The sequence below is a fragment of the Moschus berezovskii genome, chromosome 5, assembly GCF_049115385.1.
Source record: "Moschus berezovskii isolate FMDL1 chromosome 5, NW_MosBer_1.0, whole genome shotgun sequence".
Taxonomy (NCBI): domain Eukaryota; kingdom Metazoa; phylum Chordata; class Mammalia; order Artiodactyla; family Moschidae; genus Moschus; species Moschus berezovskii.
The window spans coordinates 29940087-29965699 of NC_142464.1; the positions used below are offsets into that span (position 1 = coordinate 29940087).

Sequence of the window (25613 nt, forward strand, 5' to 3'; positions counted from 1 at the left end):
AGTGGGGTGCCATTGCCTTCTCCTGAAGCTATCATTAGCTAAAGTCAAAGAACATATACAGTCTCCAGCGAAAAATAAGTGGGAGCTTCTAGTTTTACTTTCAAAGACCTCAATTAAAGAATTTTAAGAAAAAATACTGGCATTTTACTTTTAATTCACTTCCAATATTAGCCCCATGAAAAAATATGATATTAAAATTGTGCTCAGTCACTCCGTTGTGTCCGACTCTGCAAACCCATGGACTGTATGTAGCCTGCCAGGTTCCTCTCTCCATGGGATTTCCCAGGCATGAATACTGGAAAGGGCCACCATTTCCTACTGTAATTAAAAGTAACACTGCATTGAAAATGTAATAACATGGTTTTTAAATAAGAGGAGTGAGTTTTTGTATGATGTTGCTTTTTATATTTAGTACTTTTCAGAAGATACATTAGCCAACATTATACTTGTGGTCCTAGATATCTCTATGGAATAAGTTTTAACCTCCTAACCAACATATTATATGTGGAAATTCACATTAGAAAAAACAGGATTTAAAATTTTATTTAAATTATTTAGCTCCCTCTAAAAAGTAGCTAAAAATTAACTCCTTAAGTAGCTTTAATCTGATATAAGACAACCTTGTTTTCTTAAAAAACGGATTTTAATAACTACATAAAACTATTTGCATCTATAAAAGTGAGAAAAATACAACAAAACTTTGTTGTCAGGGCTATATTCAGTGGGGTCGCAAAGAGTCAGACTTGACTGAATGACTGAGCATGCACATACTAATTTACATCTCTCCCCCCACTCCCAATGTTGATATACCCACATCCTAGATCTAGCTCAGCAGTCTAAAAGAGCTCAGCACATAGTAGGTAATCAATATGTGTTTGTTGAATGAGTGAATGAATTGAGAAAGTACCCACTAGATTTCCCATACTTTTCACTAAGAAGCGCTTTCCATCTTTTATAAAGTACATAATCTTAGTAAGGGTTTATGTTGATTAACTTCAACCTTTATAGAGATAATGCCTTCAAGAACACAAATGCTGAATTTCATGGTTTCAAAATTCACTTTTTAAAAATAGTCTTTATAGACTTCACAGCCTTCTAGGACTTGCCACCTCAAGTACAAACAGGGTTTTAATAATAGATGCTTCTTTCATCCTTATTAAATTTTCCTTGTAAGAATATTTTATGAATTTGAAAAGTAAACATGAAAGAGTGATCAGTAAAGTGGGTGGTAATTAGTGACTGTAGGAGTGAGCAGAGAAGTCTGCCAGGCTGTGGAACATCCCAGGTAGCTAAGCCTACCACGGAAGCTCCTGGGGATGCTTCCCGCCCTTCATCCCCACTCCCACTCCCGCCTCTGCTGCTACACAGCTTCATTCCTGCATCTGGGAACAATGCTATCATGGTCATTTAACTGTTCTTCCACTTTAGCGAGAGAGTGCTTTTAGACTTTGGTCTCAATGCACGGTGTGATAAACCCTTTACCACTTGCTTCCCTGCAGCTCCCGACTGAGTGACTTTGCCCAAGCTCATTTTCAAATCTGTAACACATTAGCCTTTCTCTTTTGCCAGAAAACGAAGAGTATTTTTAAAACCCAAAGTTGTCATTTACTTTTCCGCATGACGCTTAAGGTTCGTTTTATGTGAAGAGTGACAGACTCCTTCCAAATTTTATTTACTTACAGAAAGGTTTGTAATGAGACTTCTTTCCTGGAAGGAAAAAGAAAGAAAAAGAGAGAGGGAGAGAGGAAGAAGAAGAGTGAGGGGTAAGGAAAGGTAGAGAGAGAAGGACTAAAGCAGGAAAGAAGGAAGGGAGGGAGGGAGGAAGCGAGTTAGTGGCAGGTACCTCTTAGCTGATTTCTCAGGTTTTAGTTATTAAAGAACAGGAGGAAAGTTTCTCTTGGTTTTTAACGTTGATCTTTGTATAGCTTCACCACTGCTGCACTATATGCTGTGTAAGCGTGTCAAAGTTTCAAAGTTGTTTTAAATTTAAACTTACCTTGTACTGGGAAGTGAGGTTTTTCAAGTTGGAAGGCAGTGGTTACAGGTCGTGGTGGGAGGAGAGGTGGTCTGGGGTATTGGGAATTATTTTCAGGGTTGTCTCCAGGAACGAACACATACAAGTCATCATACTGGTTCTCACTTTCACTGTCAACCTCTGGAGGGCTGTGCTCTGCCTCCAGGCCTGATTCATGCTCTTTTTCTTCCTCTGCCATTTCATTCACTTTGGCTTCTTCTGCCCTCTGCCTGTAAGGCCAGCTTTTATGGTGGAGAGCTGGGCTCTGTGCAGCTGTTTATGACAAAGATTGTAGGATTTCATTTAAACACTACATCTGGAGGCAGTCAAGGTTTTGTAACTTGGTACAGAAGTGGTGGTAAAGTTAATTAAACTTTTATGAACTGACACAGGAGAAAGCTAACAAATGCGTAGTTTTGGTGAATAGTCATTATTGAGCTTTTAAAATATTTACCAAAAGAGTGCCATTACATCCTGCTACTTCAGTTTATGACACTCTCATACACAATAATAATATGTAATATTCTGATATTACATATATAATAATATTCCAATTCTCTAGAGTTATTGTTTGAGCAGATTTAGTATATGACTGCATTACCATATTTTTAGTAGACAACAACTAACCTAACAAGTAATAAGTAAGTGATGGAAAAGGAACAAGGAACAAAAATCTTATCTTGCTTATAAATACTGTGATCAAATGAGTCTGTGATTCTTATTTAGTTATTATTTAACATTTATCACCAGATGATATCTTAATTCTTAAAAATACTATTTGATAAAGTGCTGATACTTTTCCATTGGGAAGGCATCTAAATTACCAATAATAGGTAAATATTTTTTTCTACTTTTTAAAAATTTTTTAAAAAATTTCTTTTTAAAATTAAAAAAAATTTTAATTAAAGGATAATGCTTTACAATGTTGTGTTGGTTCCTGCTGTACAACAACTGTGGATAAGCTATAAATACACACATATCCCCTCCCTCTCGAGCCTCCCTCCCACCCCCTTATCCCATCCTTCCAGGTCATCACAGAGCACTGAGCTGAGCAGGTAAATATTGTTAAGGCTCAGTTCTCTCACCAAAAAAAATCTAGTCTATTCTGAAACTTAACCAAAAGATTCAGGCAAATTTCCTCTACTCTAAGAATCATGATTCCATTATTTGTGTTCACCCTGTACACAGTAAATGCTCTCTAGCCACTCAGGAAGAAAATAGAAAAATATATAATGCAATAACTTTAAATCTTAAAACTTGTGGTTTATATTTTCTTTATAGAAATTCTGCTCTAAATAAAGTATTCACAAAAATTTGAAATGAACTTTGGAATCTATACTGGAGGGAAGAGGCGAATTGCTGTCATGAGTGAATTAGAAAAGCAAATAACTGTTGTTTCAAAGTTTTGTTAAGCTAAAATACAGCTAAAGAAGACAAATGGCAGAGTACAAAGAGGAATTTTTTTATATGAAGAGTTACAATGTAGACATTTTTTAGCAACAGGAGAAAAAAAATCAGTCATGTAGGAAAATCATGTCCATGATGGTACTACATATTTCTACATGAATTTTATTTTTAATTTCCCTCATTTTTCATGTGAGAAGGAAGAAAGGTCTAGCTGCCAGTATTAGAACTGCAACCAAGATTCTTTAACTATCAGCTGGGGCACAGCAGACTGTGTTTTGTTATTGCTCAGATCTCTGCACAGACCTCATTCTTCTTTCTGCCTCTAACCCCAAACACAGCCTGAAATAAAGTAGTTTCTAGATATGCTGATGGAGTAAATGATAGAGTGGCTGAAAAGAAATCATTGCTCAGGCTAGCAAAAGGACTTCACTGTTCCTGTCTGGGCAAATCGATCATCAACTTAGAATTACATTCATGCTATAGGCAATTCCTTACAGCTACCTTTATGTCAACATGTTCAGTTTATGTATTCTATTTTACATAAACGCTGTCTAGGCAACAAGGTCTCCTTAGTCCTTGTCAAATATGCCCAAACCTGGAATACAGCCCTGGAGAGTCATACGTGGTGGGTGTGTGGGTTTTAGGAAACTTCACAGAAATGATGATACCACTGGAAATTTGCTGACTTAGGGTGTTCTATGTTTCATCTCTTCTCTAAGGGAAGAGTCAGAGGCCTGAGTCCAATCACACAGAATTTCATATTGGTGACAGTTTCAGGTCCAAACAGTCTGTAGAAATGAGGTTGTTCTGTACCAATAACTGAAATAATGTCTTCTTATTATAGGTAGTACTTCTGAGAATTAAATGTCATAATAAATACATGGTCATTATCAATGATGGCCTTTACATCACTTTCATTACCACTAAAATGATAATAAATCATTAAAATGATAATAAAATGTATAACTTTAAAATTTAGTGCATCAATTGATTACATTATCATTTAGCATGATTTTGTGTTCTGCCCTAGTGTTTGAAGAGTTTACTGATTTTGCCAAAGTATGCTAGTTAAGGAATTGTATTTAACATTATTTGATTTGCAAGTCATCCCATCAGTTGAAAAACTGGCAGGCAGTTTTGCAGAGCATCAACTGTGAACTGTTCAAAGTGCAAACAACCTGAGGTAAGAACAGGAGAATTTGGAACAGAATTGTGAATAGTTCCTTCATGAAGTACAGAATATTAGGGGCAAATGGGAAGGCAGCAGTTTCAAGGTTTCTTAACAGAGTACTATTGGCATTTTTGAGAAGATAATCCTGTGTTTCCTGGGGGCACATCCTGTGTATTGCAGGATATTTAGCAGAATTTTTAGCAAAACTCCCTTCTCAACTCATGACAACAACAAAATCTCCATTCATTGACATGCATTCTCTGTTAGGAATAGAAAACAGTGCTCCATTAAGAGCCACTGTGTTGTTGTGACAATCCAGGGGAGAGCTGATGCCAGAGTGGACGGTGTGGATAACAGTGATAGGGTAAGGAAATGCTGGCTGTATTGTGAAGGTAGAGTTCATAGAACTATCTGACGCATTGGAAGTGGGGTAGGAGAGAAACTAAAAAAGGGTGACTCCAAGTTTTGGGGCTGAATTGAACAAGGAAGAAATCTTCATTTCCTGAGATGGCAATGTCAGCAGGTAGAGTAGATCTGGGCATGACTGGGGGCTTTCAGATTTAGAAATGTTGAGTGGGAGATGCCCATCAGACTAGTCCAGTGAGCAAGCTGTTGTGACCCAATGGAGTCAGGCATGATGGGTAGAATTATGTACATGGAGGAAGTAGTCTGAAATAGTCTTCAGTCATTATATATAGAACTACATTCTATTACAGCCAGCGGGGGGGACCTTAGAGAGACCTAGTGCAAACTTCTCATTTCTTATTTGAGAAAACTAAGGTCTGAAAATGATGTGACTTCATTTAAAAAAAATTGAAAAAATATAGTTATCACACAGAGCATTTATATCAAACTGACTATGTACTTTCTTTGGGTAGGAAAAACTGCTGGTTTGATTATTAAACACTGGACTTGTTAGAACTATTTAAATTAGCAAGATAATGTAGTCATATTTCTACCAGATTATATGCTCAAAGTGATACCATTAATTAAATGTCTTCCAGTGCTCTTTGTGATTTTCCACAGTCTCTTCATTTTGACTTCACCAGTTACAGATGCCTTAATTTAAGTGTTATGTATATATGTAGCATGGAGGAGCACTTACTCGGAGAACACATAGAAAATGAGGCAATACCCTCTTCACAGCGGTTTTCTTGCTCATAGTCTCTGCTAACTTCTTGGATCTGAAATAAAGGAGTGTAATTTTCAATAGCATGCATTAATATTAATAAATCTGTATTTTTAATGTACCAAATGGAGAGCTGATACCTGCAAAAACAAGAATTAGTTTTTAAATTTTAATTTAAATATTTTGATTATATTATATATCTTAGCTATTATATTTGGGCCATCTATAATTTTTTCAACGAAACATAGGATTAAAAAAGTATAACTAGAACAATATAACATTCATAATAATAAATATATTTTAAATGGAACTTCTTGCAATACTTTTAAGATTCACAGCAATAGCTATGAAATTTTTACAATAGATAACTCCTGAATAAAACTGAATCGAACTATTTCACTTAGAAACCATAAACTTTGCTTCCTTTGAACATTTCTGTATCTTTTACCAGTTCAAAAAATAATTAATTACATCAAGGATTAAAATACAGTGAAAGACAGTGAAATTTTAAAGACGTTTCTTTAAAAAGGAAAAGGAAACTGAGTAAAGGAATTTATGTTCTTCTTTCTTAAATCAGCTCCACTACAATTAGAAGGGGGAATTACTGAGAAAGCATAAGAACCTGCTTTATTTTCTCTGGAATTGCTGTGCTCAGTTGTTCAGTTGTGTCCAATTCTTTGTAGCCCTATGGACTGTAGCCCACCAGGGTCCTCTATCTGTGGGATTCTCTAGGCAAGAATACTGGAGTAAGTTGCTCTATCTTTCTCCAGGGGATCCTCCTGACCCAGGGATTGAACCCATGTCTCCTGCAACTCCTGCGTTGGCAGGCAGATTCTTTTACCACTGAGCCACCTGGGAAGCTGGAATTACTAGCCTTTGCTTATAATCTCTGAAGGAGGCATGGAGTCTAAATTACTGGAACACATTGGTGGTTGCAGAGAAAACTAAGTAACTCCAGTGACAGTTCTATTTGTACAAAAGCATGTTGAGAAAGAGATGGAGCTTGGTTGCATTAACATAGATCACATTTTGTTACCAAGAACTCCAAGTGATTATTCAAACAGTTTATGCTTTTTTACTTCATAAAACTGATGGAAATGATTAGGCCATTGCTCTACACTTGGTATGTCCCTTTAAAATTTAGAAGTGTCCACATTAAAGCATTATTAAATTTATAACAGACTTGGTGTGCAAGGGTATTTGACTTGCATCATGACTTAATCAATTTGATTTGTTACCCACTTTGACCAATGAGAGCTCAAGAGATTTATTTTATTTGTTGTTGTTGTTTAGTCAGTCATGTCTGACTCTTTGCAACCCCATGGACTGTAGCCTGCCAGGTTCCTCTGTACATGGGATTTCCCAGTCAGGAATACTAAGGTGGGCTGCCATTTCTTACTCCAGGGATCTTCCCAACCCAGGGATGGAACCAGCAGCTCTGCAAGCCTCCTGTATTGCAGGCAGATTCTTTACCACTGAGCCACTGGGGAAGCCAGAAGCAGCACAGTCTTTGATTTCCATTGAAATCTTGAAACTTAAAAATCTCTTTAATGTTTTTATAGTGAGCTTGATGCAGAAGCTCATTTTCTTTTTTAATTGAAGTATTAGTTGATTTGCAATGTTGAGTTAGTTCCTGGTGTATAGAAAAGTGACTCTGTTTTTCATATACATATAACATGTGTTTCACATTCTTTTCTATTTAAATCATATTTTCTCCTTTGTGGACTCAATTAAATGCTAATGTGAAAAGTCATGTAACTCTACTACAGAGATTGACAAGTTGGTTGATGTCTGTATGCTCAGTATTAAAAGCATTGTTGATATGGCCATTTTTTGTTTTCAGTTAGCCTGACCTTTATATTTCACAAAGTAGATCAAGAATATATTTTTAAAAATCTATAATATTAAAATCACACCAAGGGAGTTTTTACTAGTTGAGTAACAGGAATGTTTTTCAAAGATTTCAGGAATTATGTGAAAATTTCCTTTATCCTATTCACAAACCTAGACACCACAAGCTCAAAATCAGTCTCTTAATAAAGAGACATTACTTTGCCAACAAAGGTCTGTCTAGTCAAGGCTATGGATTTTCCCAGTGATCATGTATCGATGTGAGAGTTGGACTGTGAAGAAAGCTGATCGCTGAAGAATTGATGCTTTTGAGCTGTGGTGCTGGAGAAGACTCTTGAGAGTCCCTTGGACTGCAAGGAGATCCAACCAGTCCATTCTAGAGGAGATCAATCCTGGGTGTTCATTGGAAGGACTGATGCTAAAGCTGAAACTCCAATACTTTGGCCACCTCATGCGAAGAGTTGACTCACTGCAAAAGACTCTGATGCTGGGAAGGATTGGGGGCGGGAGGAGAAGGGGACGACAGAGAATGAGATGGCTGGATGGCATCACCGACTCGATGGACATGAGTTTGAGTGAACTCCGGGAGTTAGTGATGGACAGGGAGGCCTGACATGCTGTGATTCATGGGGTCGCAAAGAGTCGGACACGACTGAGCTACTGAACTGAACTGAACTGTGGGCAACTGTGTAGGAGTTTATATCTGTGTATGTGGTGTGTGTGTGTATGTACTGAGGTTGAAATCTAACGGAATAATTTTTACATTATAACTTAAGCTTTATGGCATTTATATAAAGAAACACAAAAGCCTAAAAATGTCTTGAAGGTAATGGCTTCCAAATACAAAAAATTGCCAGATTTGATTGAGCACTTTCATAATTATTGTGTAAAACTGGTATTTGGTACAATCAGGCTATATAGAAAGCAATTGTTTTCTCAGGAATGAAAGGATCTTTAGACTTATTTACACTAAAAAAAAATTGTATCTTTCTAGAATTCTTTACACTTACAATCATATTTACTTTGGAAAAATGTGTTATATCTAATGACATATTAATAACTGGTAAAATCAAGGATGGCTCAAAAGTATGATGGCATTCTGACATCTAAATACTTTGATACTTTGTTACGTGGTGCAGAGGACAGAGAGTGGATTTTGAGGTCTAAGCTTTCCTCACACTTTGAGGCCACAATCAGCCAGTCTCCCTAAGGGGTGACACACAGGACTGACAGCTTCTGGTCTTAGATCCATCAGTTCTAACTACAGTTGTGAATTTCAAGCGTGGGCACCCGACCCTTTTAACTACATTCCAGCCCTATACGATAATGCTTGTTTCTAATCCATCACAGTTGCGATCGCATTTGTGAGGTACCAGCACCTTTACCAGAACCAGGGCTTTCTGGGTTCCTCAGAAGGTAAAGAATCCACCTTCAGTGCAGGAAACCTGGATTTGATCCCTAGGTTGGGACGATCTCCTGGAGAAGGGAATGGCTACCCACTCCAGTATTCTTGCCTGGAGAATTCTATGGACAGAGCAGCCTGAGGAGCTACAGTCCATGGGCTCACAAAGAGTCGGACACAACTGAGCTACTAACACTTTGACTTTCACTTCAAGCACGGTTTGAATTCAGCCATCTTTCACTAACATGTGAATGATACACCTAAAATCCATTCCTTGCTTAAGGTTGTAGCTGTAAAAGTAAAAATGTTATTGTCATTTACAATTATGGAATCCAAAGTCTGAAAGGAACCTGAACAACTAGTTTATTCTCTTGTTCATACACTGAAACAATGCTGAAACTATGTGTCATAATAAAACTGTAATAATTTAGATATTTATCCACTCAAGTTTGTTTTTAAATGTGGTCTATGCATAAAGAACAGACTTGTGGTTGCTAACAGACTTGTGGTTGCTGAGGGTGGCTGAGAGAAGGACTGGGAGTATGGGGTTAGCAGATTCAAGCTACTATATATATAGGGTGGATAAACAAGGTCCTACTCTATAGCACAGGGAACTATATTCAATATCCTGTGATAAACCATAATGGGAAAGAATATGAAAAAGATGTATGTTTAAGCATAACTGAGTCACTTTACAGCAGAGATTGGCACAACATTGTAAATCAGCTTTACTTCAATAAAAATAATTAAATATAATCTATGGTCTGCACTGCCCAGCCCTCTTTATAAATGGGTTTTCCTGGTTTCCACACTTGTCCCTCTTCTCTTCTTACAGAATGTATACTGTCTGGGAGATCTAATCCACTGCAATGTCTTTAATTTATATCTCTATCATGATGATTCCTAGACATGTAATTTGCTCCAAATTTTTCTGGGGTCTAGATTCTAGGATTCAGCAAAGGATACCAGAATAACTATTCACAGAAGCAAAGGGAAGAACCTGGAGGGAGGGAGGAAAATCAGGAGAGACTATACTTTAGATTAAATATTTGTGTCCCTTCAAAATTCATATGTCAAAATGCTAACCCTCAAAGTGATTGTATTGGGGGTGGAGGTTTTTGGAAAGTAATAAGATCATGAGGGTGGGGCTCTGATGAATGGGATTAGTGCCCTGATAAAAGAGACCTCACAAAGATTTCTTATCCCTTCCATCAATGAGGGCACAGTGAGAAGATAGCTATGCATGAACCAGGAGGAGGGCCCTTGCCAGATACCAGATCTGATGGCTCCGTGATTTTGGCCTTCCCAGCCTCTTGAACTGTGAGAAATATGTGTTTGTTGTTTATAAGCCACGCAGTTTATGATATTTTTGTTAGAGCAGCTTGAATGGCCAAAGTCAGAGAACTTCAAATAATCCTTGCTCCACCAAGGGTAAAAAAGGAAAGTTCTGAAAACAGTTTCTAAACATTTTAAATCAAGATCATTGGTGACCCTGGGTAGGGGAACTACAGTGGAACTGTGTGATTTCAACCTGGACTGAATCTTGGGGAGTAATATAGGAATGAAGAATGGAGGGCATTATATATACAGTTTCCTTTTAGGAACTATGATGTGAGTAAGGGTTACAGGACAACACTCCTTAAGACTTGTTTTTCAAACAATGAGTTAAAGATGTCACTGAAAGAGTACATTACTGCAGGTCTTTTTTCTATTCCTAAGAACAAAAGCATATTCCAGAAATAAATGTAAAGCTTTGCTACTGACAATTATAAAACCCTGAAATTAGTTTTAGTTTCAAAATCCTAAGTTTAAAAAATGTAAACTTCTATAAAGGAAACACAAGATACCAGTATGTCAGAATTATAAATCATTATGGTGTTTTGAATACTCCAATTATATCAAATTTTTTAAAAACATGCCTTAACTTGGAGTAAAACTAAATAGAAGCTAAATAATGGATACATCTACATGTTTCCAAGTTGACAGATTGGAGTCAGTGAAGAGGTAACCAGGTTTTATGTTGACTATTGCTAACAGCCATCTTTTTTTTTTTCTGAGCTTTTGGTAATTTGAGTGAGGGTCAAAGAGAACCAAATGGAAAAATCCAAGCTGAGTAATAAGAGGTTAGCATTGTCATCATCACAGTTGTTGCACATGTCATTTATCTAAAAACAGAAAAGCAAGTGGTTTCTGAAAGCTAAGCCAGAAGCAAATGTAAAACACTGCTTAAAGACCCAGCAATTTCCCCCAAAGATTATACTCTTCAGTTGTTAGATAATAAGTGTTATTTGACAAATGAGACAAAAGACCTCCAAGTTTATATTATCAGAAAATAAGTGTTCTTTGAACAAATTAAATAGAATGGTTCTTAAAGCTTATACTGCTGCTAATCTATCCCCAATAGGTGTTTATAAGGCTGGAATAATTTCTAGCTTTGACGTACAGAATTAGAAGAGTTAATTCTATTGATCAGAGAATTTAAAATACAAAGGATCAACAGTCAGAAAAGATGAATCATAAATTAATGAAGACATGGTAGAAGAGCAAATAAAATTTCTAGCCTCAAACCTTCAGTTTGAAGGCAGGTAAAATTCAGAAGAGGCTCTTCTTTTGGGAAAAAGCCACTAGAGACAAAGTTGTTATTACTAATTATAAGTATATAGATTTATATTTTTTGATGTGGCTACATACCATAATACTCTTAAGTATTCCCATTTTACAGTTTTACATTTAATTTGTGGAATGGAACTAGCAACACCATCAATAACATTTAGTGGCAGAGCAGTATCTCTTAATCACAGAAACCTGTGAGACACATATGTATCCTCAATAAATAATTTTGCTTATTAAAAGTCATTCTCACCCCATCTCAATTTACTAGCTTCCATTCAAATAAGTTATCAGACCTTTACCATTCCCACTTAGTTTTGATGAGTAAGTACACTAGCAGGATGAATACTTAGATCTTACCTAAATATAGATCTATTTAAGAAACAGACAAATATATATTTTGATGTATCAAAAACAACCAAACGTTATACTAGATTTGATAAATTAATAATAGAACAAACCTATTGAAAGTAAATCTGCAGTGCATTTAAGGTAAAAATAAAATGGAAAACTTTTGTGGTAGGAAAAACAACATTGTTATATATTAAAGAAACACATTTCCCCTACACTGGCATGTAAAATCAAAATAGAAGAGAATCAATAAAACCAGTAAATTCACTTTGGGAGAAAAACATCATTTTCTTTAGTACAGAAATCTGAAAGCTTTTAACTTGTAATAGTGAAATAAATTTTATTTTGTGGGGGCCCCAACCAAAACAGTAAAGGTGCTGCTGTTTCTTTTCTAAAATTACTGTAAAAAGAGCTTCATCCCACTTCATTCTGCCACTGAGAAGTGCAAACATCTTGTGAGGCACTAGTTTAGCATTTTCACGCTTCAAGTGATTTGTTTGGCAGATTTCAGTTGTTTGTGAAAATAGTTCCTAATCTTCATATTCATAGCCTAAAGGAAACCAGGGCTAGTCTAATGGAAATCAGGGTGTGTCTGATTTCCATTTTCATCTAGAAGTAACTTCATGAGTGTGTAATCTTACATGAAGTTTAGATAAATTGGTTTAATGAAATTTATCTTCAGCTTTACATATCTTCTGAGAAAGATTTTTCTGGTTCTTAATTTAGACAGTTATTCATTTCCAAATGGCAGGCCATGGCATTTGCTTGAAGAAGGGTTTCACAATAGAATATATAAAGTTTAAAATAGCTTCTTAAATTAAAAAGAAATTCCTCTATACATATGGTCAACTTATCTTTGACAGAACAACAAAGGCAATACAATGGAACCAAGAGAGTCTCTCCAACCAATGGTGTTGAAACAAGTGGACATCCACATGTGAAACATCAGTCTAGACACAGACTTTATACCCTTCACAAAAGTTAACCCAAAATAGATCATAGACCTAAAAGCAAAATTACAAAACTCACAGACAATAATGGGAAAAACATAGGTGATTTTGGTTATGGTGATGTCTTTTTAGATACAGCACCAAAGCAAGATCCATGAAAGAAATAGTTGATAACCTGAACTTTATTAAAAATAAAAATTTCTGTGGGGATGACCCAGAGGGAGGATAAAGGGAGGAGGGAGGTGAGGGTGGGTGTCAGGAGGGGGAACTCATGTATACCTGGGGCGAATTCATGTCAATGTATGGCAAAACCAACCAATATAATATTGTAAAATAAAAAAAAAATTAAAAAAAAATAAAAATTTCTGCTTTGCAAAAGACAAACTCAAGACAAAGGGAAGACAAGCCACAGACTATGAGAGAATATCTGCAAAAGATACTTCTGATAAAGGTCTGTTAACAAAGTATATGAAGAACCTTTAAAATTCAACAAGAAAATAAACTAATGAAGAAATGGGCCAAAGATCTTATCAGACACCACAGCAAAGAAGATACACGTGTGGCAAATAGGCATATGAAAAAATGATCCACATCTTTCCCTTATGGTATTATGGAAATGCAAATTAAAACAACAATGAGATAACTAGATTCCCTGAGGATTCCAATCCCTTTGCTGGATCCCCAGACTGAGAAGCCTGACATGGGGCCCAGAACCTTCACAACAGTGGGAGAACTTTGATATTATTGCTCTCCAGTTTGCGGGTTGCTCACCCGGCAGGTACGGGATTTGATTTTATCATGTTTGCGCCCAGCCTGCCATCTCATTGTGGTTTCTTTGTCTTTGGACATAGGGTATCTTTTTTAAGTGGGTTCCACTGTTCTCCAGTCGATGGCTGCTTAACAACTAGTTGTGATTTTGGTGCTCTTGCAGGAGGAGATGAGTGTACATCCTTGTACTCCACCATCTTGAACTGGAAGCTCAGAACACAGATTTTTAGGGCAATAAATAATACTTGGCAATGAAAATCTTGGATATAGGTTATTATACTTTTGCCTAAACACATAGAATGTATGACCCCAAGAGTGAACAATAAGGTGATGTATGTGAGAGCTGGACTGTGAAGAAAGCTGATCGCCGAAGAATTGATGCTTTTGAGCTGTGGTGCTGAGAAGACTCTTGAGAGTCCCTTGGACTGCAAGGAGATCCAACCAGTCCATTCTAGAGGAGATCAATCCTGGGTGTTCATTGGAAGGACTGATGCTAAAGCTGAAACTCCAATACTTTGGCCACCTCATGTGAAGAGTTGACTCACTGGAGAAGACTCGGATGCTGGGAGGGATTGGGGGCAGGAGGAGAAGGGGATGACAGAGAATGAGATGGATGGATGGCATCAACGACTCGATGGACATGAGTTTGAGTGAACTCTGGGAGTTGGTGATGGACAGGGAGGCCTGGCGTGCTGTGGATCGTGGGGTCGCAAAGAGTCGGACACGACTGAGCGACTGAACTGAACTGATGGACTCTAGGTGGTTATGATGTATCAAGTTAGATTCATCCTTGGTTAAAAAAAAAGGACCAATTTGGTGAGTGATGTTGATAATGGGGGTGAGTATGTCTGTGTAGGAGCAGGGATACATGAGAAATTTCTGTATCTTGCTCTTAGTTTAGCTGTAAACCTAAAATTTGTCTACAAAATCAAGTCTGTTAAAAATTTTAAAGAAATTCATATGCAAACAGAGAGTGGATTTAATGTTATTAATTTTGTCTGCAAGAGCTCCTGAAACTGTTCAGGATAAAACGCTACAGAAACCAACAATGAGTTAGCACAAACAAATATTAATATAATGGTTGAATCCCTAGGTCAACTAGTTTTCTAACTATAAATATTCTGTTGAGATATTTGAATCACTTTACATTGTTATGGATCATGTAATTAAAATAGTAAGATAAGGATTGAGGTACTTTAATTGAGATTTGCATTTATGAACAGCTGAACTAAGCAAATGAATAAAAAATTAACAGCTGAGCTAAGTGAATGAATAAAAAATTACATGTTATACCCTGTATTTGAGGACATTTGGAAGTTTTATAAAGATATATTCCTCACTAAACCACTGAATAGCTTAGAAATTCATCAAACTAAAGCAATGTCAATTCAGTTTAGGCAAAATTCTATCGCTAGAGAATTTCAGCAATGTCAATGGGGCTGTATTTTTTTATTTACTTATTTAAAAACATTTATTCAGAACTTACTAAATATTAGAAAATAGACTAGGCTGGGAGTATAATGAAGGATAAGTTAAGTTTTTTTAAAAAAAACCCAGAAAATATCCACATACATATTCATAATACATATGATAGGTACAATGGCATTATTATTAAAAATAGTAACTTATATAATATTTACAATGTATTAGCACTAGTCTGGTGGTCTAGAGTCCAAAAGGGTCACAAAGAGTCAGACATGACTGAGTGACTAAGCACATACTCATACACACACAGACACTCGTCTAAGTTCTGTATTATGTGAATTTATTTTAGCCTCAAAACGATTTTATGAGATAGGTTTACTGTTGTAATCCTCACTTAATGAGTCAACAAAAACTTACAGTGGGGTTAAGTAAGAGCTAATGTCTCTTATTAGAGGGCTCAAACAATAGGAAAATAAATAAATAAGTGTATACAAGAAAGAATGTGTCATCACCTAAGATGGCAATGAATCAAGAGTCAGAGATTCACAGGACAGGTGAAGGCATGCTCAGTTGCTAAGTCGTGTCCAACTCTTTTGTGATCTCATGGACTGTAAACCAGGTTCCTCTGTCCATGGGATTTCCCAGGCAAGAATACTGGAGTGAGTTGCTGTTTCCTACTCTGGGGGATCTTCCTTATCCAGGGATTGGACTTGGGTCCTCTGCATTGCAGATGGATTCTTTACCATTGAGCCAGTAGGGAAGCCCCATCATAGGACAGATAGCTGACAAAATTTTGGAAGAAATGCACAAATTTCAGGGCTGTGGTGGCATTGGAGACACCTTTGACAGATGATTAAAATATTTAAAACTGGGGGCTGGGCTTCATGAGCAAAGTAACATATTAAATGTGGACTTGGGAAAGCACAGGTTGTTTTTTGAGAAACACTGGGTCATCCTGCTTGACTAGTGGGTAAGAATAACAAATGTCTGTTTACAGGGTGCACAGAATCCCTAGTTGCCCAGTTCTGTCTCCTCAGTATTTCTGGTCCTCAGGCCAGGTAGTGGGGAGCCAGGCTGTCTGTCCAGTTGGCCTGTAAAGCATATGCTGAGTACTGTCTTGGCTATTGTCTGAGTTACGAGAAAACAGAAGGCCCACTCAGTCCCCATGGAAGAGATGGTCAAAACAGCAATAATGGCCTTTGAAAGCACACACAGACATCATTAAACCATATCATGGCTGTATAGATGCCAATATGTGTGTGTATATGCTGAATTGTGTCCAACTCTTTGCAACCCCGCTGACTGTAGCCTGCCAGGCTCCTCTGTCCATGGAATTTTCCAGGCAAGAATATTGGAATAGGTTGCCATTTCCTACTCCAAGAGATCTTTCCAACCCCAGAATCAATTTGCATCTCTTGCGTCTCCTGCATTGGCAGGCAGATTCTTTTACCACTGCACCACCTGGAAAGCCCATAGATGCCACTCAGTTCAGTTCAGTTCAGTCGCTCAGTTGTGTCCGACTCTTTGCGACCCCATGAATCACAGCACGCCAGGCCTCCCTGTCCATCACCAACTCCTGGAGTTCACTCAAACTCATGTCCATCGAGTCGGTGATGCCATCCAGCCATCTCATTCTCTGTCATTCCCTTCTCCTCCTGCCCCCAATCCCTCCCAGCATCAGAGTCTTTTCCAGTGAGTCAACTCGTCGCATGAGGTGGCCAAAGTATTGGAGTTTCAGCTTTAGCATCAGTCCTTCCAGTGAACACCCAGGATTGATCTCCTTTAGAATGGACTGGTTGGATCTCCTTGCAGTCCAAGGGACTCTCAAGAGTCTTCTCCAGCACCACAGTTCAAAAGCATCAATTCTTCGGTGATCAGCTTTCTTCACAGTCCAACTCTCACATCCATACATGACCACGGGAAAAACCGTAGCCTTGATTAGACGGACCTTGGTTGGCAAAGTAATGTCTCTTCTTTTTAATATACTGTCTACGTTGGTCATAACTTTCCTTCCAAGGAGTAAGCGTCTTTTAATTTCATGGCTACAATAGATGCTGCTAGAAGAGTGCTAATGGGGACAGTGGGTCAGAGATAGAGGTGGGGAGAAAACACACGCAATCCAGCAAAGATACTTCCAGGCTTCCCTTTTCATTTTCTCTCCTGCCTTTGAGAAGCAGGAGACAGCTACGTTTTCACATTTGGCTTGGATATAAATACAGTGAAAATATCTAATAAGCATTTCTTGTGTTCTGAGAAATAAAAAATGAGATGAATGAAGATATTTTCTAATTAGAGATTAGATTGCTTTAGGCCAAATCTTTCAGAGGAAAAATAAAAACTGTTGTAAATGAAAATGTTATAAGTAAGAACATATGGGTTGCATAGTGATATCGTTTGATAACTTAATGGTCCATGTCTCCTTGCTAGCACAGAACAAAAGTGTGTGTGGCTCTTATTCCTTCTAAATCCACTTCGGGGAATATATACAGTTATCACAAATGGGATAAGAGAGGCAGAGAAGTTTTTAAATGGTTGTTCAAGGGAACTAGAAGAAGCCAGTTTCTTCTAATCAGGGTTTTATCCACAACTCTTGAGTTACACGTGATACATGACTAGAAGCACTTCCCTCTATCTTGCTGCCAAAGAATGAGATGCAGATGTCATGATTTAGGAAGGTTTTGATTACAGTATCTACACTTATACGGAGAAGGCAATGGCAAGCCACTCCAGTATTATTGCCTAGAAAATCCCATGGATGGAGGAGCCTGGTAGGCTGCAGTCCGTGGGGTCGCTAAGGGTCGGACACGACTGAGCGACTTCACTTTCACTTTTCACTTTCACACATTGGAGAGGGAAATGGCAACCCACTCCAGTGTTCTTGCCTGGAGAATCCCAGGGACGGGGGAGCCTGGTGGGCTTCCGTCTGTGGGGTCACACAGAGTCGGACACGACTGAAGTGACTTAGCAGCAGCAGCAGCAACACTTATAAAGTAGTTAATGATTTTCAAAGCAGTTTCACATGTATCCCCATCTTCATATCAACACTGCAAATCAGGCACAAGGAGACTTAAGTGAAGACAGATGAAGAGATGGTGCCTTGTCCACAGCTTACAGTGTATAAAGCAGAGATTCAAATCCAGGATGACCCAGGAACTGGGGGGTTTATATCCTGTGGATCCTTGTCCAGTGTTCTTTATATTATGAATATGTTGCTTTTTATTAAAACTATTTGTACCAGGTAAATATGACATTAAAAGAGATGGAGTGAAAATAATATATTTTTTGGAAATGAAACTCTTTACTCAATGAAGAAATCATGTCTGACTACAGATCAAAATTCTATAAATGATAGTGAGGCTTAAAAATTTATGTTGGTGGTAAAAATGAAGCTTAAATTCAGAGGCTCTATCTTTGACTAATAGTCTATTTTCTAGAGAATGTGAATAGGAGAAAATTATGGAGTTAATCCAAAAAAACCTAGTAATCAATTAAATTCTATTATACAGTTTAGGATGAAAGATATCCTCTATGACGTCAAATCGTTAAAAAATAACTCTGGTATATTCCTAAAGATAGAAAAGTCTGTATTTTACTGTTTATTTACCAGCAATTGAATTTTCAAGAAAGTGTAACTCTTTCCAGTGGAGGAACATTTTATCAGGTAGACTTAACCTGCCTTTTGATAGATGTAATAAAAAGATAAATGAAAGTAAAATTCCACATATTATAGTTATATTTGTTTTATGATAGTACATTTTGTGATAGGAAGATTACAATTTACTTAAAATTGTGGTTTCGGATTACCTTGCTTCCCTGGTCCCCATTACCACAGCAGATTTTATATACATGCTTTCTTTCTTACTTCCTGAGTCTTTAGCCACATTTCACAGATAGGCCAAAGCACTTAGCCACTGGACACTGGTTAGTCTCTGGAACACAGTAGAACTTCTGTTTGACCACCTCTGTAAGTGTTATCAACCCTTCCAGTGCAAAGCCTATACATACAGGTCATTTGCTAAAACAGAGATGTTGGATGTGCTTGTTTCTTTTAATTACTTTTATCCGGTCACATAAACTGCCCAGATATGTCCACTCCATCAAATAGTTAACACATGATAAACAGATGTCAGGTGTTATATTTTAGGGGTTGTATTTCTTCATTCTTATTCTTTTCAAACGAATCACCAGTTCAGGGTCGATGCATGTTACAGGATGCTCAGGGCTGGTGTGCGGGGATGACCCAGAAGGAGGATAAGGGGAGGAAGGAGGTGGGAGGGCTTTCGGGAGGGGGAACTCATGTACACCCGGGGCGGATTCATGTCAATGTATGGCAAAACCAACCAATATTATATTGCAAAATAATTAGCCTCCAATAAAAATAAAAATTAGAAAAAAAAAAGACTTGCCTATTAGCTCAATGTTTTCTTTCTTTTCCTTTGACTTTTAAAAATAAATAAACAAAACCACAGAATGACAGGCTTTCATATAATGAGTTAACAAATCTCTACTGTTATCTAAACTCTAGTTTGGTGAGACACTTTCTTTAACCAAACGTAAAGCAGCTTGTTTTCAGGTGACCCCTATATTATCCTTTTGTGAATCAGAGGATGTGTGGGCCAGGTGTACTAAAGATAAAAATACAGTTCAGAAGGCAATTTAAATAGATCATATGTTCTGGGAAGATTACCTGTCAGGAAAATCAGGAAAAAAATGAATTTAAAATTATGACATCCTACTCAGACACCTTGCTATATGTGGCTGGGTAAAGAACTCCATTTCACATCTAATGTCCATGTCTTATACAGTAAAACCTATATAAGAAAGCATTGGAGATTTTCAACCATGGAATTGTTCTTTTCATACCTTACCCCATCCTGGAAAGGATAACCTAGATTATTGCATTTTAGGAGGTTGAGATGAAAGATAACTTTAAGATGAGGAACAATATCAAATGGTGTAGCGATCTTGGCTCTTGATGCACATTAAATTCCCAGGGGGAGCTTAAACTCCCTATCTCTAGGTCCCACCCAAGACCAACTAATCAGAATAATCAGAGATGGGACCCAGACTGCAGTATTCATGAAAGGCTCTGCTGAGGATTCTACTCTGCGTCCAGCATGGAGACCCATGAGGATAGTGAATACATGCACAGATTTAGAATGAGATAGCCTAAATTCATAGTGGCTCCTGACTATTGACTATGAACAAGTTATTGAATCTTTCTCAGAACTAGTTTTTAATCTATAAATCAAGTCCCTACTACTTTGGGTTGTTTCAAAGGATTAGATGAGCTATTTCCTGTCATAGATTAAATACTATTACTACTATGCAGATGTCAAGTCTCAAATTGCAGTTCAGTTCCTGTACCCCAACCCCTGATGGCATCCCAAACTTTCATTATCATATCACTTGCTGAATTAGAACTTTATATTTTATTTATAGGCAGTGTTGTGTTTTCTTGAAGCAGCAGAGAAACATGGTTAAGAGCACATAGGAAACAATAGCTAGGTTCAAATCTTGACTGCATCTTCTTGTAGCCCTGTGACACTGGTCAAACACTTTTCTCTCCCTCAATCTGCTCATTTGTAAAATGGGTTACTAACATTATCTGCCTCAGAGGATTACTGTGATGAGTAAATGTATTAATATACACCAGATAGATGGGGCTTCCCCAGTGGCTCAGACAGTAAAGAATCTGCCTGTAATATAGGAGACCTGGTTGGCTACAGTCCATAGGGCTGCAAAGAGTTGGACCCGACTGAGCGCCTAACAAACACACACATCATGCTGATGATAATGTTGCTGATGTTAGTAGTGAAATCCTTCACTGATGTTTCAACCAAAGGTGTTAATTTTCCAAATCTTACACTGCCCACCAGATCTTTCCATCGTTCTTAGCGGTTCTCCCACACCATGTCCACTAGAACTACATTGGAGAATAAAGTTTTCAAAGATAACTTGAAAGAATATTCTCTTATTTCTTTACCAGTTCACAGATTTTTTTGGAAGTGATAATTCAAATCCATAACCACTTCTTGAAAATGGTCTGAAACATCATGTTCTAATACTAGTTAACAAGTAGTATCTTCTTTCCATATGCATTTATTTTATTAATGTCTAGGCTGTATATCATATGGTTATATAACACTGATGTTAACAGAAAAGAATAAGAGAATTCATAAATTACAGATATGCTGCAGTGCTAAACAAACAAAAAAAATCTTAATGACATCTGTAGAGATCTTGAGTAAAGAGGCATTTGACATTCTCTGATAGTGCTGAATATCCTATTTTTAGTATTTTGTGTTTTTGGCACTTTAAATCAAAATTTAAGATTTAAAAAAAAAGTGCTGTACCAGAGAAACATAATGTAATTCATGAATTTGATCTTTGTTCCCTAACTCTAACTATTAGGTAGTGTTTCATCACAACCACAATGCCTATTGAGAAAGCACCTCAGAGTGTCAAGGGTCCAGCTGGAGATCACAATTAGCAGCCAATGTAAGTGTTTACAACCAAAGCTGGGAGATACTTGTCACAAGGAATTCATCATAACGTATCTCATACCTGACAAAAGGCACATTAATAATCTTTTATTGCTTTCTATGCTTTGAGGGCTTTAATTTTTCAAAAGCCAAACAAGGTCTTTTCACATTATTTTTACTTGACCCTTAATGTGCCAAAAGATATACTTTCTGAAATAAATACTATTATGAGCTACTGAAAACACCTCCAGGCAAAGCAGGCAACTTATTAACTATGACTTTATGAGACTTCACACATTGCATCTTGTGGAAGCAAATAAAACCCTTATATCTGTCACTGCCTTTTTCTTAATACTTCACAGCTGCCATCCAAAAAAATCCCTCTGCTGAAGCTTCTGGCGATGGCTGGTCTATGAAAGAGAAATGAAATGCAGAGAAAAAGTGATTACAGAGTTATATTTTCCATGGGGTTGCAAATGCAGGTGTCAGGAGCTTCAGTAATGTTCTTTCTTTGTCCTTTGCCGAGTGTGTTATCTCTGGAAGAGACCAACACCAACCTTTCTTTAAACAGATGTGCCTCAGTGGCCAGCCTGAGAACCAGTATCTATCCTGGTGAATTTACAGCCCTGCACACTGGAGGCGGGATCCATTCATGTGTTCGTTCATTCAACAAATAAACTGAGTGCCTACTATGTGCCAGGTCAGGCAGTGTTCAGAATAATAAGGATATAGCAGTAAATAAAATATTATGAAGTTCCTGCCTCTGTGGAACTTCATTCTAGTGGAGGACAGACAAATGTTTATAAGAACCTGCATTGTATTTTATGTATAAATTAGTGTGGACTGGGATAGTTGGGAAGGATGGTTAGTTCCAAGGTGTTAGTTGCGGGTGTGTGTTTGTTCAGTCTCTCAGTTGTGTCTGACTCTTTGTGCCCCATGGACTATAGCCCACCAGGCTCCTCTGTCCATGGGATTTTCCAGGCAAGAATATGGGAGTGTGTTGCTATTTCTTACTCCAGGGGATCTTTCCGACCCAGGGATCGAATCCACATGTCTTGCATCTCATGCACTGGCAGACATATTCTTTATTACTAGAGCAATTTGGGAAGCCCTATAGGCTGTGTATTGTCACCTTGCTTATTTAACTTATATGCACAGTACATCATGAGGAACGCTGGGCTGGAAGAAGCACAAGCTGGAATCAAGATTGCCAGAAGAAATATCAATCACCTCAGATATGCAGATTATACCACCCATATGGCAGAAAGCGAAGAGGAACTCAAAAGCCTCTTGATGAAAATGAAAGAGGAGAGTGAAAAGGTTGGCTTGAAGCTCAACATTCAGAAAAGGAAGATCATGGCATCTGGTCCCATCACTTCATGGCAAATAGATGGGGAAACAGTGGAGACAGTGTCAGACTTTATTTTTTGGGGCTCCAAAATCACTGCGGATGCTGACTGCAGCCATGAAATTAAAAGATGCTTACTCCTTGTAAGGAAAGTTATGACCAACCTCGATAGCATATTAAAAAGCAGAGACATTACTTTGCCAACCAAGGTCCGTCTAGTCAAGGCTATGGTTTTTCCCGTGGTCATGTATGGATGTGAGAGTTGGACTGTGAAAAAAGCTGATTGGTGAAGAATTGATGCTTTTGAACTGTGGTGTTGGAGAAGACTCTTGAGAGTCTCTTGGACTGCAAGGAGATCCAATTAGTCCATTCTAAAGGAGATCAGTCCTGGGTGTTCATTGGAAGGACTGATGCTAAAGCTGAAGCTCCAATACTTTGGCCACCTCATGTGACGAGTTGACTCACTGGAAAAGACTCTGATACTGGGAGGGATTGGGGACGACAGAGAATGAGATGGCTGGATGGCATCACTGACTCGATGGAGGTGGGTTTGAGTGAACTCCAGGAGTTGGTGATGGACAACCAACTCCCAGGTTGGGAGGCCTGGCATGCTATGATTCATGGGGTTGCAAGGAGTTGAACACGACTGAGCTACTGAACTGAACTGAACTGATAAATTAATAAACATATAATTATTTTTAAAAACTTCTTCCTACAGCTCAAACAGTAAAGAATCTGCTTACAGTGCAGGAGACCCAGGTCAGGAAGATCCCCTGGAGAAGAAAATGGCAATCCACTCCAGTATTTTTGCCTGGAAAATCCCATGGACAGAGGAGCCTGGCAGGCTATAGTCAATGGGGTCACAAAGAGTCAGACATGACTGAGTGACTATTTTTAAAAAGGGACATACTGTCAGAGTGAGATTGTTTATTTTACATAGCTCAAATAGGTCACACATATTTGTATACATATAGCTATGAAATTCCCATGGACAGAGGAGCCTGGTGGGCTGCAGTCCATGGGGTCGCTACTAGTCGGACACGATTGAGCGACTTCACTTTCACTTTTCAACTTTCCCACGTTGGAGAAGGAAATGGCAACCCACTCCAGTGTTCTTGCCTGGAGAATTCCAGGGATGGCGGAGCCTGGTGGGCTGCCGTCTATGGGATCACACAGAGTCGGACACAACTGAAGTGACTTAGCAGCAGCAGCTATGAAATATATACCTGAGTATGAAGCATAGACATAAATGTGCATATATATTTCCCATCCTGTGTTTTTCCCACTCCACATGCATGCCCTTGCCGAACCTGTCACTCCATCACCATAAGTGCATCTGTTCTAAAAGTGTTCTATTCTAAAAAGGGGGTGGGCCTCTGTGATCTTGAGTAAGGAGTAGCACAGAAGAGCCTCTGTATGACTCCTGAAGTCAGCCATGAGAACGACCCAGCTCTCGCCTGACTTTCTCTCAGGATGCTTACTCCTGAACTCAGTGAAGTGGTCTGTGAAACATGGAGATCCTTACCCGTACGGAGAGCAACAGAGGTCAGTTCACAGCCCAGTGGCGCTCTCAGCTCAGAGCGCCAATTGCCAGCCATGGGACTGAGCCATTTTTCAACATGTATTCTCCAGTCTTTTTTTGAGCTATTCCAACTGAAATTACTGGAGCAAAGATGAGCAAACTTTTTGGAGCAAAGTTTTCCTACTGAGCCTTGCCCAAATTTCAGATTTATGAGCAAAATCAATCTTTATTATGATCCTAATCCACTAGGTTTTGGGGTAGATGGTTACACAGTAATGTATAGCCAGGACAACACACACACGGGCATCAGTGGTCAACTGAGTGTGCTCTTTTCAATTGTAAGGATTAGATAGCAAATATGAGGAGGAACTAGAAAGGGTCCAGTGACCTGTCCACCATAGATAGTAAAAGCAAGAGCATGGCCCTCGTTAGTAGTGTTACATCCTCAGGTTTGATCTGAGAGAAGGTCTGAATATTCTCCCTGAAACTTTGAATGTTGTATTCAGGTTTGCCCAGAAAGGCATTGAACCTGAGGTCAAAATCATGTACTGAAGTTCTACAAGTTAGTGATGTATAATCTTGAACAAGTCACTTAACCTTTAAAAGTCACTTTATGTGTATGTGTATAAACATATACATAATATAACACGTATTTGTATTAATATTGTCATTCACACAAGATTGCAAAGGCAACAGCAGTAATAACTAATGCTAACATTTTGGGGTCTATATTATGTGGTAGGCACTGCATTATGTGCTTTTCATATGTCATCGTGTGTTCTTAAAACTGTTCAATTTATTCTGTATGGTACTATTATTATCTCCTTTTTCATTGAGGAAAAAACCAAGTTACTGAGAGATTAAGTTACTAGCCCAAGGTCAAATATAAGTATTAGAGTGGGATTTAAAAACTAAGTCTTTCATGCACACTGATTTTGTCTACCTGCTGTTGCTAAAAAACAAAACCAAAAAAACAGAACAGCAAAACAGCAAGTCTTTCAGCTAGCAGAATCAGGGATGTCTTTAAATACTATGAGGCATATCAGTTCAGTTCAGTTGCTCAGTCATGTCCGACTTTTTGTGACCCCATGGACTACAGCACACCAGACTTGAGGCATATTAAGTAATATATTCATGAAAGATGTAAAGTTCTGAAAGTGCATAAGTGAAAACAGATGAG

General features: G+C 38.0%; 1 protein-coding gene across 9 annotated transcripts in view; it reads right to left on the reverse strand.

The window, feature by feature from the left end:
• The window catches only part of BANK1 (B cell scaffold protein with ankyrin repeats 1), a 360244-nt gene that overhangs the window by 46316 nt on the left and 288315 nt on the right, over positions 1-25613 (reverse strand). For all 9 annotated transcript variants that reach the window (XM_088836208.1, XM_088836207.1, XM_088836203.1 and 6 more), the window contains 2 exons: positions 5698-5776; positions 1997-2287 (listed from right to left, as the gene is read on the reverse strand). In XM_088836208.1, coding sequence (XP_088692334.1) covers positions 1997-2287; positions 5698-5776 — 370 coding nt within the window. The remainder of the gene's footprint in view (positions 1-1996; positions 2288-5697; positions 5777-25613) is intronic.